The 18,129-nt window shown below is 35.8% G+C and overlaps 1 protein-coding gene across 1 annotated transcript in view; it reads left to right on the forward strand.

The window, feature by feature from the left end:
- Nucleotides 1-7,411: 7,411 nt before the first annotated feature.
- The window catches only part of pnt (ETS transcription factor pointed), a 152,300-nt gene continuing 141,582 nt past the window's right edge, over nt 7,412-18,129 (forward strand). The window contains exon 1 of the mRNA XM_089092561.1: nt 7,412-7,585. Within this exon, the coding sequence (XP_088948687.1) occupies nt 7,510-7,585 (76 nt within the window). The 5' untranslated portion in view covers nt 7,412-7,509. The remainder of the gene's footprint in view (nt 7,586-18,129) is intronic.

Consider the following 18,129-nt stretch of genomic DNA (forward strand, 5'->3'; position numbering starts at 1 on the left):
CACCATTTCCCCAAAAACATTCAATCAAAGTTTAGCGATAGCCATTTTGCTCAACATAGTTGAAAGTTCTGGAAATTATGTATTTAAGGACGACAAACCCCCCAGAGCCCCCATCGCAAATGTTGTAAGTTATGCCATGGGGGCATATAAGGTTTTTATAGATAGAGTTGTCGTGAAACTTCAAAAGGGGCTAATTCAATTGGAAATTGAGAGGGCTAGTGCCCTTTTTAATAGTCAAAAGTGATTGGAGGGTAACAAACCCCCCTCTCACGTCCACCATTCCTCCAAACACATCAAATTAAAATTTTCAGATAGTCGTTTTGTTCAACATACTAGAAAGTTATGGAAATTAGGTCTTTGAGAATGACACCCCCCTAGTCCTAAGGGCAAGGGTTGTAAGTTATGCCCTGGGGTTAAATAAGGTTTTTATTGAAAGTGTTGTCGTAGAAATTTCAAAAGGACTCATTCAATTGGAAATTGAAAGGGCTAGTGCCTTTTTTAATAGTTGAAAGTGATTGGAGAGGGATTAAAGACCCTCTCACGCCCACCATTTTCCCAAACACATCCAATCAAAATTTTGAGATATCCATTTTGTTCAACGTAGTTGAAAGTTCTGGAAATTGGGTCTTTTAGGATGATAAACCCCTCAGAGCCATCGGTGCAAGGGTTGTAAGTTATGCCCTGGGGGCATAAAAGGCTTATATAGAAAGTTATTGTAGAAATTTCAAAAAGAGCTTACTTGATTGGACATTGAAATTGCCCTTTTTTTTAATGGTAGAAATTGAGCGGACACTATTTAACCCCCCTCTTACACCAACCATTTCCCCAAGCACATTCACTAAAAGTTTAGAAATCGCGATTTAGTTCAACGTAGTTGAAAGTTCTGGAAATTATGTATTTAAGGATGACAAACCCCCCAGAGCCCCCAGGGCAAATGTTGTAAGTTATGCCATGGGGGCATATAAGGTTTTTATAGATAGAGTTGTCGTGAAACTTCAAAAGGGGCTCATTCAATTGGAAATTGAGAGGGCTAGTGCCCTTTTTAATAGTCAAAAGTGATTAGAGGGTAACAAACCCCCCTCTCACGTCCACCATTCCTCCAAACACATCCAATTAAAATTTTCAGATAGCCGTTTTGTTCAACACAGTAGAAAGTTATGGAAACTAGGTCTTTGAGAATGACACCCCCCCCCCCTAGTCCTAAGAGCAAGGGTTGTAAGTTATGCCCTGGGGTTGTATGAGGTTTTTATTGAAAGTGTTGTCGTAGAAATTTCAAAAGGGCTCATTTGATTGGAAATTGAAAGGGCTAGTGCCTTTTTTAATAGTTGAATGGGATTGGAGAGCGACTAGCACCCCTCTCACGCCTACCATTTTCCCAAACACATCCAATCAAAATTTTTAGATATCCATTTTGTTCAACGTATTTGAAAGTTCTGGAAATTAGGCCTTTTAGGATGATAACCCACTCAGAGCCCTCAGTGCATGGGTTGTAAGTTATGCCCTGGGGGCATATAATGTTTATATAGAAAGTTGTTGTACAAATTTCAAAAAGGGCTCATTTGATTTGAAATTGAAATTGCCCTTTTTAATAGTCGGCAGTGAGCGTTGAGTAATTAACCCCCCTCTCACGCCCACCATTTCCCCAGAAACATTCAATCAAAGATTAGAGATAGCCATTTAGTTCAACGTAGTTGAAAGATATGGAAATTATGTATTTAAGGATGACGAACCCCCCGGAGTCCCCAGGGCGAAAGTTGTAAGTTATCCCCTGGGGGCATATAAGGTTTTTATAGATAGAGTTGTCGTAAAACTTCAAAAGGGGCTCATTCAATTGGAAATTGAGAGGACCAGTGCCCTTTTTAATAGTCCAAAGTTATTGGAGGGTAACTAACCCCCCTCTATCATCCACCATTCCTCCAAACATACCCAATAAAAATTTTTTAGATAACCATTTTGTTCAACGTAGTAGACAGTTATGGAAATAAGGTCTTTGAGAAAGACACCCTCCAGCCCTCAGGGAAAGAGTTGTAAGTTATCCCCCGGGGGCATATAAGGTTTTTATTGAAAGTTTTGTCGTAGAAACTTGAAAAGTGCTCATTTGATCGGAAATTGAAATGGCTAGTGCCATTTTTAATAGTTGAAAGTAATTGGGGAGAGACTAACGTCCCTCTCACGCCCAGTATTTCCCCAAACACATCCAATCAAAATTTTGAGATTGTCATTTTGTTTAACGCAGTTGAAAGTTCTGGAAATTAGGTCTTAGAAGATGACAACCACCTAATGGCCTTTAAGGTAAGGGTTGTAATTTATGCCCTGGGGGCATATAAGGTGTTTATAGAAAGCGTTTTCGTTTCAAAAAATGCTTATTTGACTGGAAATCGAAAGGGCTTGTGCCCTTTTCAATATTTAAAAGTGATTGGAAGGCTTGACATTTTTATAGTAAAGATCGATGTGGTTATAATGAATTATTTTTTGTTGTTGTTGTTGTTTAGACCAGGGCACTTCGTATTTAAGGAGTTGTTGTGGGAACTTCGAAAAGGGCTCATTCTTATTAAAAATAGAAAGGGGTGATGCCCTTTTTAATAGTCGAAAGTAATTGGAGGGCACCTAATCCCCCTCCCACGCCATCCCTCCCATTTGCCCATTATGTTTAAAAACTAAATGTTGCTCTTAAAATTTAACCAAATCAAAATAGCTAAATGTATCCAAGCTATCAAAGAAAGTAAACAGATTTTTTTGGTAATGGTATCAAGTTTTCCATTTCAGGTCAACAAAAGGAGGTAAGAAACTACACTAAACAGTATTTTTGTGTTCGGGTGGTTAAAACGGTGTATGTTATTAAAAATTGCTGAAAATTTTTCTCCAGCATACAAATAGCAGGCCAAACTAAAAAGTCTTAAAAAAATGTAAAGATTTAAAGTATTATTTTCTTTTTTTCTGAAATGACTATGTCAATATAAAACGAACATAAATTAATAAAAAAAAAAACTTTTTCGACAAAATAAGTTTTTCAAAGAAAAGTAAAGAACTCCATTAAACGAAAAAAGAGCAAAAATAAAATCAAATAATCTACCAAGTGTGAAACTACCACAAATCAGCATCAATGAATAAATGAAACCCAAAACGAACAGAAATTACAATAAATAACCGAGTCAAACTCAAAACGAGCAGAAATTAACATAAGTTGGGCTCAAAACAACTATGCCTTCGCAAGGCCAGAATAAAATTTGCACTTTACTGAAAAAAATACAAATGAATGTGCATTTTCAGTTTAATATACATACACTGATATTTAATAATCAAAATGTTAGTATTATTTTATTTATTAAAGTTATAAAAGTAAAAACATTTATATGTTTTTATATGCGTAAAAGTATATAGCGTCGTGTATCAGATAATGCATAAGTACCCATACTTCTTCTAGTCTACATATTGTATACTATCCCCCGCCCCCCTCTTCCGCCCCAAATTATTATTTTGGTAATTTTTGTTCCTTTAATTTCCACGACTAAGCTTTTGAAACTTAAACCGGACAACTTTACTCGTAATTCTGAAATTAACATATTTGTTTTTTACGATTTTATATACTAGCCTTAAGCTTAAAATATTATATTTTGTTGATTCCCGTTGAATTTTCAAAAAAACTGGAACATAAGAACTTATGAATTTCAACTAAGAGTACTCAACCCCTCAATTAGCACATTAATTTATTGATTCTTACTTTGGAAGTCCTGTACTTACTCTCTCTTCATCATATTGATAAAATATTATTTTTGATAAAAAATTTACAAAAAATAAACAACAAATTAAATTTGGAACTGAGAATATAACATATTATTTATGCAATATAGTAAAAGAATAAAAAAATACCATATTGAGTATTACAAAATCGATATAAAAAAAGCGTCGCTATTATCAAATTTGAAGAAAGCAGAAAACCAGCAGTTTCTAAAAAAATTTTGGAGGGTTTTACCAATAGTAAAGTTGTTGAAGGAACGATACAATTGGCAAATCCGAAAGAACTCTCAATTCCCATAATATATCCGATTTAAAAGAGTCGAAGTTGCGAGTTTGGCTGAGGCCCGACAGCCCATCCTGGAAAATGTCACAATGACGATAATTTTTAGACGCCCCTCCCCTTCACTGTTTGTATTGTGTTCACAACTTTGACTACCCCCTCTTCAGTTCCCCATAGAGATTGGATTTAATAGTACATTTACCCCTATATTTAATCAGTTTTAGTTTAGGTTTGACACTTGTAGGTATTGGGACAATAAGAATTCAAGGATCTAGGCCTACCCCCCCCCCTCCCGAAAAAAAACACACATAACGTGCAAATTAACCTCCACTCTCACCAAAATTTTGTTGAAACCTGGAATTTTACTCGGGTAGATATCCTAACTATAGGAACTTTGACCACCCCCTTTCCCCGCAAATTGGATCGAAGTCCAAACCAAAAAGTATCACAAGGAGGACACCAGATCTTGGGTTCCTGAAGTTTTGATTAATGTAAGAACTATCCGTTTTTGGACACGTCGTGATGACAAGAATGGAGCAACATTCTCTTGCAAAAAATGTGAGCTGGGTATGGACCCTCTTCCAAATGCCCACCAACAACATTTGACCTTACGTTCAACGGATTTTGGTTGATATCCTACAGCTCTCTTTGACTAATGCTGTGGTGATTATAAATTGGAGACCCTCTTTCCGCTCTGGAGGTTAGATTGTGCTCGAAAAACAAAGAAAGGATCCAAGCTTTTACTCACCACCAACTCTGGGTGGCACCCGATGTTGGTGCCACCAACAATGCATCCCAGAGAATGCATTGACAGTAGGAGTTTAATTTCTCCCACGTTCCTGTCCCAAAGAGTTGGAAACAACCCCTGAACCCAAAAGGTCCAACCACCATAAAATTTTTTTACTTCTGTCTAAGTTTGTTTGAGATTCCCCAACCCCTTTGGTGGATGTCCTACAGAGTTTATGGATCCCGATCTTGGCTGGCCTGCTGGGGTCTAGTTATGACCAGACATCCCAAAAACACAGCTTTTTCAGCTGGCTTGATTAGGATTTGAAGCCTTCTTCTTGTAGATGTGTTGGTGAAAACAGTTTAAGGACCATATCCCAGAGGCTGAATTAGGTATGGACTCCAAAACGGCTAAGTTTAGAGGTCCTTTAGAGTTTAAGGACCACATTCCAGAGGCTGAATCAGGATTGGACTCCAAAACGGCTCAACTAAGACCCGGCCCTCACTTCTCAGTAATTTGGTCAATATCCATCGGTGCGTTCTGGAAGGTGTTTTAGTGGCAAGAACTTAGGGTTTCATTAATTTCCTCTTCCGAGAGAGGCTGTATAGGGACCCTCAGTGGGCAGGAGCGTGCGAAGAAGTTTTTTAGAGAACGATGCTGATGATACAGTTTCATTGGGGGGGGGCAATAACAAAGAAATAAAATTTAGTTAAATTTTAATAAAAAGTTCTCTGAAATCAAAAAAAAATTTAGGATTTATTTTTCTTTGTGGGGACGGAGAAGCCCCTTAGACCCCTTCCTGCGCACGTAAACAAAAAATAACAAGTAGAACAATAGAGATTTTTTCTGTAAGACAGTGGAATTTCAAACTTTAAATGAATATTTCGACCCTAGTTCCAAGGGTTGTCCTCAGCATTGCACAAATGAAAATATAAAACAGAAACTTGCATTAACATACGACCCTTAAAATTATTTTTTTAAACAGCGCTAGCATACTTACTTCAACGGAGTTCAACCAGGACTTTGAGAAAAAAAAAGAAAGAAGACAAAAGAGTCCTCAGCATAGCACAAATTAAAATATAAAGAAGAAACTTACATTAAAATACGATCATTAAAACTACAAAAAAAAAAAAAAAAAAAAAAGCCCTAGCATACTTACTTCAACGGAGTTCAACCGGACTCTGAAAACAAGAGTCCTAGTTGAACTTCGTTGAAGTAAGGATGCTAGGGCTGTTTAATTTTTATTATTATTTTTTTTAGTTTTAATGGTTGTATTTTAATGTAAGTTTCTCTTTTATATTTTCATTTGTGCTGTGCTGAGGACGACCCCTGGACATAGGGCCGAAATATTCATTTAAAGTTTGGAATTTTCTTACGGAATAAATTACCTATTGTTCTACTTGTTATTTTTAGATTCTGATGGAAAGGTAGTGTGGTCTTCGTCGCTATTTCGCGGCGCACGTTCCTGCCAGAGAGGTCAACTACGACACTTGCGCATACTCTTCATCAATTCGATATAAGTTTGACAACATTTTTGTCATTCTGTGGAGATGACAAGAATTCAGAAATCCCTTAACCCATTCCCTAAAGAGGTTAAATGGAGTAACTTTGTGACTTTTCTAGAAATATTTCTGGGAAACCTAGGGGATATACATAATTTTGATCTCAGGTTTTCAAAAAGGGAATTCCATGTTCTATGCCAGTCTAGCAAAGAATGATTTTTTTTGGAGCTTTGGCGATTTCGTCTCATTTTTTGTTTATACAAGCTAAAAGGCTAGAAAAGAAGGCTATTATTTTTTTCTGAAAATTTTGTAAGCTTAGCAAATAGCCTTCTTCTCGGTTTCACAATTCACACTCAGGAAAAAAAAATTCGAGTTTTCATGTCTTACCATTACCATGATGTATATTCTGTTGGACAAATATTTTGTCCTATTCAGTCTTTTTAGGCTTAAACTACAACTACTAACAACTCACCGCAGCTCCAAGCCGCCTGAGGCCAACACAGCTACACGCGGTCCTCCACCATCCTAATTTACTCAAAGCATCCCTCTTTACACTCTCCCAAGAAGTTTCCATTTCCCTTAAATCTTTTTTTTTACACCCCCCCCCCCCAACCGCGGACGACTTATAAGATCATACAATATCACGATACCAAAGTACACAATTAACCTCAAAAAAGATAAATGCCGATCGTATATCAATTTTTTTTAGATGCTCCCCCCTTCCCATTCGTTCGTAATCACAATAATTAAATGTTGTGCTATAAAATTTTGACTTTAAGGCCAATAATGATGATAACATGTAATTTTTGTTAAAATTAATACCACTGCCCTAAGGTTTTCTGACACCCACAAATTGTCCTTTGGCAGGTTAGTTAATAATATAACTAGTGATGACGATAAGAAAAGGAATACTAATAAAGAATTAATTCACATGACAGCGCTGGACTGGAATACGTTCAGTTCCGACACTGAAGTGTTTCTTCTTAAAGAGATCCTGTATGCGCAGAAAATAAATTTCCACTGTCCCATCTTAGGCTACGGCACAAAGTTTATTAGAAGAATAGGCCGCTCGCCGAAGGCCAACAGTTTCGCGCGTAGCGGAGGCCAGCGGGGGCGGGACTTCTAGTCCAACTCTCTTTATTTTCTGGTTAATTGTTGTTCAGTGTTTTATGCATGGAGAAGAGTGATTTATTTTTGCATATTTGATAAATGTGGTAATTAAAGTGTCCTGGTAATTATATTGTGTCACTCTGAATCACCAAATGCATATCGAGTCTTCTGATTATCTTTGGATTATGATGGGCCTAAGGACAATTAAACCTTTGTCAAAAGTCAAAGGTTAGAATTTCATTTAGCCTACCAAATAAAGTTTTCTTTGATTTAGAAATAGACTATTTTTAACTTGGGTGTATATCTAGGAGCAGTCCAGTACATAAGGAAATATGTTAAGAAAACAATTCTTACTTCATAATATACAGAATAATCCTAGTTAACATATTTTGCTGGGGGAGAATATCTTCGCTTCTTTTCTTGTATTTCCAGTTTTTCTATCTGTTTCTTATTGGTAAATTTGCAGTTGGTCATATAATTTAGCTAAGATGAAAGCGAAAACGTCATTTGATGCTATGTTTTTATGCTCTTTCATAATTCAAGAATCGCTTCTGGGGCTAATTGCATCTTGAGTCCTTAAAGGTGCTCCGAATGTATTTTATATGAATAATTAAAGAGCATAAAAAGCATCGAATGATGTTTTCACTTTCATCTTAGCTAAATTATATGGCCCACTGCAAATTTACCATGAACTTTAGCCATCCCCACCCTCCTAATGTGCAAATATATACCCTGAATTGGAATAGCCTATACCCTGAATTGTCGACGGCAAATTCTCGAATCGGATAATTTAGCTTTATTTTTGTCGACGGCATTTGAAAATTTGAAAGGTAGGAAAACAGTTTATATTTGAGCTGCCTAATAAATGAGGTTGGAATTGTTATAAATAAGTATTTTTGGAATATATTACCTTTGAACAGCTTATTTATAAACTAGTGATATGTTTTTAACCACTTTTCAATTAACTTCCTTGAGTAGTTACAAAAATGGAATAGGCTACTTTGGGGCCCTTTAAGGGATCAAGATGCAACTAGCCCCAGAAGTGATTCTTGAATTATGAAATAGCATAAAAAAGGCATCAAATGACGTTTTCACTTTCATCTTAGCTGAATTATGTGGCCCGCTGCAAATCTACCCACTTATTTCTGTCTCTTATACATTAGAGATGAAGGGGGGATAATCTATTATTTGTTAAGCTAGCCCAAATCACTTTTTGATTTCCTTCGTTGCTTAGAGAGGCTAAATAAGGCTATGATTTTAAACATGCCTACATCTGAAGCAGAAGGAATGCAGGAGAAGAAAAGTTAGCCTATTAGTCTTATGGTTGCCCTCTTCTGAAGGAAATACTAGGCTATAATAATAAAAGAGTACAATAATTCAAATCCCCATTCCACACTTTTTCCAAGCGTAGCCTAATGATCGCTGCCGTAACAGTTGGTTCCCAGACCCCTCCCCTAATGGGGCCAGGTATGGCCCTAGTAAATGTACAGTAATTTCCGAAATTAATCAGTATTAACTTTCCCCCATTCCTCTAGACTGGATTTATGCTGCTGCTTCCGTATCTTTTAGTCATTAACTTCAGTCAAAACCTCGAGTGTTAAGAAAAAACAAGGCCCTTTTGCTCTTTTAAACATGTTCGCATATGTTTTAAATATATGTTTTGATATATGTTATAAATATTAAATATATGTTTTAAAAAATTCGAACCTAAAGCTTGAATCGGATTTTTTCCCAATTTTTTAAGAATTACTCCTGAATAGCAAAGGCCGTTTAGTTAGAATAAATAGCTCTTTTAAAAGACCCAAAAAAACTTTAGCGTAAAGAGCGAGGTATTGATGAGAGGGTTACCTCCCTCATATACGTTATAATTTCTGTTCGCTCTAAGTTTTAATGTTGCTCCTTACTTTCAGTTAAAAAAAACTCGCTTTTTATATTTAATTTCTGATCGTTTTTCAAATAATGCTGGGAAATCTGGCTCCCCCTCCATGGAAAATTCTCCTCCGCACGAAAAATCCATCCGTGGAAAGATCCTCCCACGCAATCCCCAGGCGCCCCATCAGAAAAAACCTCCCTGAAAACTTCTGTATACTTCCCAATAACCCTTACTGTATGTAAACAATGGGAAAGTTCATAGCTTGCAGCCCTTCCCCGGGGGATGTGGGGGGGGGAAGGTTAAATCATCCTCCAAGACATAGTTATTAGTTTTTCGACTATGCTGAACAAAATGGCTATCTTAAAATTTTGATCGGGTGACTTTGGAAAAAAATGAGCACGGGAGGGGGGCTAGCTGCCCTCCAATATTTTTCGTTACTTAAAAAGGGCACTAGAACTTTTTATTTCTGATGAAATGAGCCCTCTCCCGATCTTCTGCTATTACTGATTCGATATGATCACCACTGGGGAAAAATCAACAACAAATAAACACGCATCTGTGATCTTTCTTCTGGCAAAAAAAAAATGTAAAATTCCACATTTTTGTACATAGGAGCTGGAAACCTTTACAGTGCTAAATATGCTATCTCTAATATGCTAAATCTGATGGAGTGATTTTCATTAAGATCATTTGATTTTTTGGGGATGTTTCCCCCCTTTTTCAAAGATTTGGCAAATTTTCTTAGGCTCGTAACTTTTGATGGGTACCATTAAATTTAATGAATTTTACATATTTTGAATAAGCGTCAAAATTAGGTTATTTTGATGTATCTATTGTTATCAAGACTCTGTTTCTTAGAGTTTCGGTTGCTATTCAGCCGCATTGCTCCTTATTTGTAGTTTGTTTCCTCGAACTGTTTGATAAATTAGTTAAAAGTGTGCACTTTAATAAATAAACTGTCGAGGAAAGACGCTTAGAAAGAGGATGTGGAATTTGTTGAAAGAGCAATTAATGTTTTCGCCAGTAGCCATTGGTGCTCCCTTGAAGACCTCCACACTAAGGAGTGAGACTGCTTCTTCACTTAGGGAGTTTTTAGAGCCCCACAACTCTATTTGGGAAGAAGTTGTTCTGTAGTCTGGTGCTGGCTCGTTTGCAGTACAGCTTCATGGTGTGCCCTCCAGTTCTGTTGACTGGTCAGGTTAGCCCACTAATTAAAACAACTCCACGACTTGTGAATATATGCAAAACTACTGCTATACAAAAAAGGAGCAATTTTCTTTTATTGGGGAGCAATCTGGCACTCCTTAAATTTCTTGTACCCCTCCCTGCGGAAAACATTTTATAGCCTTGTCCCCGGAAAGTTTTGTTTGTTGTTGAAATAAATGAACTGAAAATCTCATAATCCGTAAAACAAAGGATTTAAAATATTAAATAAGCAATATCTATAATAATTCTCACTAAATAATACAAGTTAAAGATAAATTAATTTCGGCTGAAACGCCAACTAACACAGGTATGTAAACAGAGGGGAGGGGTTCCATGTCCGCTCCCCCTTCTGAAAAGTCACTAACCTTATGATCTTCTCATAATTCTTATAATTTGTGTATAGGCCCAATTTGCTTGTTTCCCCCACCTTATGTACCCTATAAATTAAATTTTTGCTCATATTGCTTGGCCATTTCGCTTAATCAGATAGCATTATAGGAAAGGCCTACTTTTGGCGTGAAATCGAAATTTATCAAGGAATTTGTAGTGTTTCAGGCCTAAATGTTCGGTATTCTGCGCGTTTTAGGGTCGTAGCCTATAACAAATGAAATAGCCTAACCTCCATTTATGCTTCGCTCTGACGGACAATTTAAAAACTTGGGATATAAAAAATAATGCCAAAATCTCCTAAGTAAAACAGCTTATAACAATAATTTAAATTTAAAGCTTTAAACGAATAAGTGATGGTAACGAATCGTTAAGGAATAAATGGTGTTGCCGAATTAGCATTAGTGATATCTGAGGAAGGGTGCCTTTTTCGCGAAAGTCTGGAGGTGGGACCAGATGGTTAAAGTGGTCTATGCTTAAAAAAGAGAGCCATCAATATTTGTACTATACGAAAACAGTCAGTAAGTGGTTCAAGATTTTTTTTTGCTGATTAATTTGTATTAAGAGTAAAAATTAAGTATTAGAATAATAGTAAAATTGAATAATAATGCAAATAATAATACAAATAATAATAAATAAATAAATAATACAAAACAAGAGAAGATCCCGAGGAAATTTGTGAAGACAGTGAATACAAGCTAAGGGGATAATTCGGCTATATATGCAACAGTCGTCATAAGCGAAATACAATAAAAAAAAACTTTTACAAAAAATCTCATCGATAAGATAGATTTAAAACTAAAATCACAGAAAGAATTCTGAAAGAGTCTCAGCTTTCTTACCTTTTATAGGTTCAGCCAAGATGAGATTTTTTGAGCAAGTTTGTTTTCTTTTCATTGTTGAATAAATTGTATTTCGCTGATGACGGCTATTGCATGCATAGCCGAAATACCCACTTAGATTTTTTAAGTAACAATGGGTTTATTTAAAAAAAAAAATACATATACATCATCGATTCCCTGAAGCTTTCTTGTGCGGGAGAAAACCCTCCTAATAAATAAAAAACCAAGAAACCAAAAAAAAGAGAGAGAAAAAAAACAAAAAAAAGAAAAAGAAAAAAAAAACATAATTACAGCTCAACTTACCGGACCCGAAAACCAACGAACCTCCAAACAACACCCAACAAAATTATAATAATTATAATCATATTCAGCTGCAACTAAACCCTCCTCAAAAACATAACTTAAGTGGCGTGGATTGTATTCACTTTCTCATTCACTGTCTTCACAAATTTCCTTGTTATGTATCTTCTCTTGTTTTGTATGATGGAAAGGTAGTGTGTTTTTGTTCGTATTTATTAGTAAATGTTATAAATAAATAAATAAATTATATTACTTAAACTAATTAAATAATTCGTTAATAATTATAATAATAAATAAATAAAAACAATACATAATAATATGTAAATCAGATCAATAATAATATTTAAAAAATTGGTTAATTTAAAATTCAATTATGCTTAATTACGCATGGGTAGATTTTTTAGACGGTCATTTTCAAATGCCCCCAAAAATCGAGGTATACACTATAGTAGAGTCCGGTATACCCATATACCTGCGCGGGAAACCCATCCTAAATCATACAACGACGTTTATGTAATTCCGGTACAGAACTATTTAAACAGTCAAAATATTCAGGGCCATATTATTTTATTTCCGATTGCAAGATGGTTAAGAAAAAATCGGATACGGAGACATGGATTGTATCAAGTTGCACCTTTAGGTAGACGGTTGGGTCTCGACCATTTGGTGCGTTTCATTATCAGCTGAACTAATGATTGTGACATATGGTAGCCGGCTGCAAGCAACCCCGTGACTTTGGTCACTCCAGACAGAAATCTGATACCCACTCTAGTATCAGATTACTACTACCCGCAACAAGATGGTCCTAGTAGTTTATTGTCTTAACTAAGTCATCGAGTCTGCATGGTGGTCCCTTATTTTTGAATTATACAAATCTAATAACATACCGACTTTCGGCTCGCTTCATCTGAGAGATGAGCTGTGCCCATAAAAATGGAAAATACAAAAACAGTCTTTTTGTTTAAATTTTTTTAATTATATATTATTATTCGCATTTTATTATTTGTTGACTTATTAATATATTATTATAAATATTTACAAATTATTAATTAATCATTTTTAATTACTTTAATTTAATTAATTTTAATTATTTATTTAGTAATTCATTAGGTACTGTTTTGTTTAATGGTACACACCGCTATAGACTCTATCAAGGAGAGACAGAACGGGAGAGATAAAAACAAAATAGGATGAATATATAATATTTTAGAAACTAATTTGGGCTATATATTTGCACATTAGGGGGTGGGGGTAAAACAGAGCATATAATAAATACGTAACCTAACCTAACCTAGGTACCTTTTATCCATCCCCCCCCCTAAACCCCCAAAAACAACAGTTTAAATATTGTAAATTGTTCATAAACCATTATAACCGGGTATCTGTCTTTCTCGTTTGACTAATTTCCTTAATAGAGTCTATAGCGGTGTGTACCATTGAGTAAAACAGTACCATTCATTATTATTTATTTTTATCATCATTAGTCTATTAGTTTATTTTTAAACTAAAAACTGAAACTCAAGTTTGCATGTAGCTTAAATTCTCTTGTATTTTATAATTTTCGCCCATGCTTGATCTGAGAACGAGAACCATTGGCGTAAAGTTAAAAAAAAAATCCTGGAGGGGGTAAACTTATTTCCCAATACACAACCTAAAGTGGGCTGAAGTAGCAAAAAGTCGAAAGAGGGTAAAATTAAGCGAAATAGAGTGTTAGGCATTTTTTATTGTATGGATAACAGGTTATATAACATAAAAGAATGATACAAGCGTAATATAAGCATGGTCCTAAGAATTTTCTATGCTTAAAACTGCTACAGAGGACAAAATTAGGCCTTCCAAGGGCAACTGTCCTAAAGCATAACTGTATTTTTGTATAGTATTTTGAAAAAAAAGCGAAACTAATGAAAAAAAAGCGAAGTCCAAAGAAACACGAGTTTACCTTTAGCTTAAATTCTCTTCTTTTTTACCATTTTCAGCCGTGCTTAATTTGCGTTCCTAGAATCATTGGCGTAAAATAAAAAAAAAAAAAAACTCTTGAAGAGGGCAAACTTATTTTCCAACAAACAACCGTAAGTGGGTTGAACCGGCAAAAAGCCAAAGGAGGGTAAAATTAAGCGGGATAAATGGATTTTTATCGTATGAGTAAGAAGTTGCATAAAGAATGATTGAATCATAATCGCAAATACGAGTTTACGAAATTGCCGAATTTCTAAAAAAAATTGGCAACCTAATCATAACTGATATAGAGGGCAAACTTTGGGTTTGCAGAGAGAAATTGCCCCTTGGTCTCTAGCTATTTACGCCCCTGCAAGTACCCTATTTGTAAGTTTCTACACTTCAATGGAAATTCTTTTCTTTGAAATTAAGCCTTGTTATTTTTTTCTGTCCTAGCACTTGTAATTCGAAGTCCGTTCTTTCCGCACATCGAGTGCCCGAGTTTAGGCCAATGAAATTTATATTCCATAAGCAGTTCAGTATCTCAAATTGATACAAGTATCAGGGTCATATCCAGTATTTATTTCGGTAGGGGGAACTTTAAAAAAACGCATCAAAAATTTGTTTATATTTGTTTTTGTTACGTTTTTACGAGTCGGGCAAAAACTTAGGGGGGAGGGTGGCCTTTGATACACCCCCCTGGATACGGCCTTGACAAGTAGGCCTATGACCGGAGATTTTCTACCTAGAGTCTCTCTAATGCTTAAACCTTTCACCTAAAGAAATAATGAAAGGATAGAAAATCTGACTCTGCGATTAACTTATACGAAGTTAATCGAGAAACATCGTCATTTCAAGTGGACATAGGGTGCGTACCTCTTGCCGCAAAACGTACATTTACTAGTAGTTTCATGATTGTTTATGATGGTGTGGAAACAGCGCCTGCGGTAATTCACAAGGTGTTATGTTACGAAACATAAATTTTACAGGAAGGTAAAAAAAAAACCAAAAGTGTGTTTCGGGTTTTTGACTGTTATTAGTTAGTAGCCTATATAACCCAAAAATTAATCTTGGCATCAAAAGCTCTAGTATGCAACTATTTTTGTTAGTAAAAAAAGAGGTAATAACGTATTTTAGATGAGAGAGCAACTTCTGAATATTTCAGGAACCAGAATCTATTAGGTTTGTTCTGGTTGGCTGTATAAAGTGAAAATATTTGTTTTCCAAAAAATGTTACAGAACTATTAATTGGGAAACTAAACATTCCGACAGCATCTGCCCCCAAATAAGGAATTTTTTTGTATTATAATTTTTAGAGGATTCACAATGTACTTCCATTGTTTAGTTGTTGTTTAAATTTCGTTCAAGTCTGAAGACTGCGTTGCAGTAATAATATAAGACGTTTTTTTACGAGTAAGTGTGAGTACAACCATGCACTATAATTCCCCATAGTATTCTGTTAATGCATGAGTGCTCTTTACTGAGGGATTGTCCACTCTGCCAACGGGCGTGCTTCTTAGAGCGTTACTTGTTCTTCCCCTCGTGGCACATTTCCGCCACTTGGCAAACTTCCACCGCGTGTGATGCCCGCCTCCTGGTCTTCGTGATTTTTAAAAGTGGGTGACACCCAGCCCTGTTTGTTTCATGTGTAGTTATTTTTAAATCACAAAATGCGTTATGAATTGTGCAACATTTTACTGTGCTAGTTGAAGCATTCAGAAGCCAAATCGAGTTACATATACCCTTTTTAGATGTACTCTTTGGGATCAAAAGTCAAACGAAATCACTCTGCTAGAAAAAGTCAAATTTCTCAGTGTACACCATACGTTAATTGTGGGATACATACCTGCTCGTTGGAGCAATTCTCCCAGGGCACTTATGCAGGAGAGACTTTCGGATTGGGCCCTAAAAAATTTGGACGATTATTGCTATGTCTATTATTTTTCAACTTGATTTGCTTGATTTCCGAGGGTACCCGCCTCCCCTAAAATAAATTCTGGTGTACAAATCTCATCACTCGTGAGATGAGAAAATAGTTTCTTGTTTTGGTGTTACGTCAGGAAATATTATCTTTCCTCATCCCCTAAGTGTTGGTCTGGTGTGCACTTATGGTGAAGCTAGAGCGAAACTGTGATCTTTAGAAATAAAGAGACACAACATCAAAGGTGGATACAGAATTAGTTCTTGAAAGGGATACCAGCAAGACTTGGCTCGGCCAATGGTATATTTCGTCCCTCCATCCCTAAAATCGAAACAGCTTTAAACCTTCTGGGAGGGGTGCCTCTAATACCACTCCCTAGATCCGCCCCTGCAAGCTCAACTGATTTGTTCTCCAGTCGAGTGATTTTTCAGTGATATGTCTTGTGATATAACCCTTCAGACAAAATCCTTAATTTGGCATTTCCTGACATATTTTAGTCATGAAACAGGTATCAGCTTAACCAATATCTTGTTACTATCTAACACATTACATTACACTGCATTTTCACTCCAATAACCTAAGACAAATATTGACATAGCTAATGCTACACCTTCTAAAACTGGGGTGCAACATTTTCGTTTAATGTTTTCAACGTTCCGGGGATTTCAACTTTTTCTAAGACAACTATTTACGTAGCTAAATGGTACACCTTTCTAAAACTGGGGTGCAACATTTTCGTTTAATGTTTTCAACGTTCCGGGGATTTCAACTTTTTCTAAGCCAACTATCTACATAGCTAAATGGTACACCTTTCTAAAACTGGGGTGCAACATTTTCGTTTAATATTTTCAACGTTCGGGGGATTTCAACTTTTTCTAAGCCAACTATTTACATAGCTAAATGGTACACCTTTCTAAAACTGGGGTGCAACATTTTCGTTTAATGTTTTCAACGTTCCGGGGATTTCAACTTTTTCTAAGCCAACTATTCACATAGCTAAATGGTACACCTTTCTAAAACTGTGGATACAACGTTTTGGGGATTTCAACAGTTTACTAAGGCAAATAATAACATCGCTAATACCACACCTTATGAAACTGGTGGCCTAACGCTTCACTGAGCGTTTTCAACGTTCCTGGGATTTCAACGTTTTGCTATGGCAAATATTAACACAGATAATACCACAACTTCTGAAACTTGTTGCATAACATTTTCATTGAACGTTTTCAACGTTCTGAGGATTCCAACGTGTTACTAAGAGAACATAGGTGATGCTTCACCTTTTGAAACTGATGGCTCATCGTTTTCTTTGAACGTTTTCAACGTTCAGGAGATTTGTACATTATCCTGGCAAATATTGACGTACATAGCTAATGCTAACTCACTTTTTCACTTTTACAGAATAAAGTAGTACCCGTCAACACCAACACAAAATTTACCCACCATGTTCACAGAAAAGATTAGGCCTTTGTCTAGCCGAGTGTGGAAGACTTGGAATTCACTTCCATCAGAAATAGTTGCAAGTACCATGGTCCAGTCTTTCAAAAGTAGTTTAGCCTCTACAGATTTCTTTACTGGGTCCTATCACAATCCAATTTGAGAATATTTTTACTTTTGTATTAGCTGATTTGTGACAGTGTGACAGTTATTTTGTAGGCTTATTTTTTGGTAGGTTTCAATTATTAACAAATATGTTTCAGTTAAGTTGGTATGCTATTGTATGTTTCAGTAATATTGTTTCCAATGTTTTCAGTTACTGTATGTTTTTGTTATGTCATTGACATTGTTATAGACTTTTTTATAATTGTTTTGTGCGACAAGCTTTCTAAAGCTTACCGTATCTTGGTATTAATAAATAAATAAATAGCTAATGCTTCACCTTCTAGAACCGAGGATATAACGTTTAGATTTAACGTTGTTAACGTCCTGGATATTTCAATGTTTTCCTAAGGCAAATATTGATATAGCTAATGTTACACCTTTTAAAACTGGGGATACAACGTTTTCTATCCACATAAACGCAGTTTTGTCTATATTTTATGGTACAGCTGTGGCATTATCTGAAAAAAAGGGGCGTATGCCAGGCAATAGAGATAAGAGGCACCCGGTTTTGTGGGAATCTCGTGTTAATTACTCTATCTCTGCTAGACATCAGGAGAAATAAATACTATTTGAATATGTCAAAAGCAAATGTTCACCCATGTGGGGTAGGCCAATTGACAAAGCCGTTATCTTGTTATTCATTCAATTTGCTTAATTTTGGAGTCAAGGGATTTATAATAGGCAACTGTTTTCGTTTTTTGTTATG

Source organism: Artemia sp. Qi Xiang Cuo, chromosome 7 (genome assembly GCF_049724085.1).
Source record: "Artemia sp. Qi Xiang Cuo chromosome 7, ASM4972408v1, whole genome shotgun sequence".
In the NCBI taxonomy this organism is placed as follows: Eukaryota; Metazoa; Arthropoda; class Branchiopoda; order Anostraca; family Artemiidae; genus Artemia; species Artemia sp. Qi Xiang Cuo.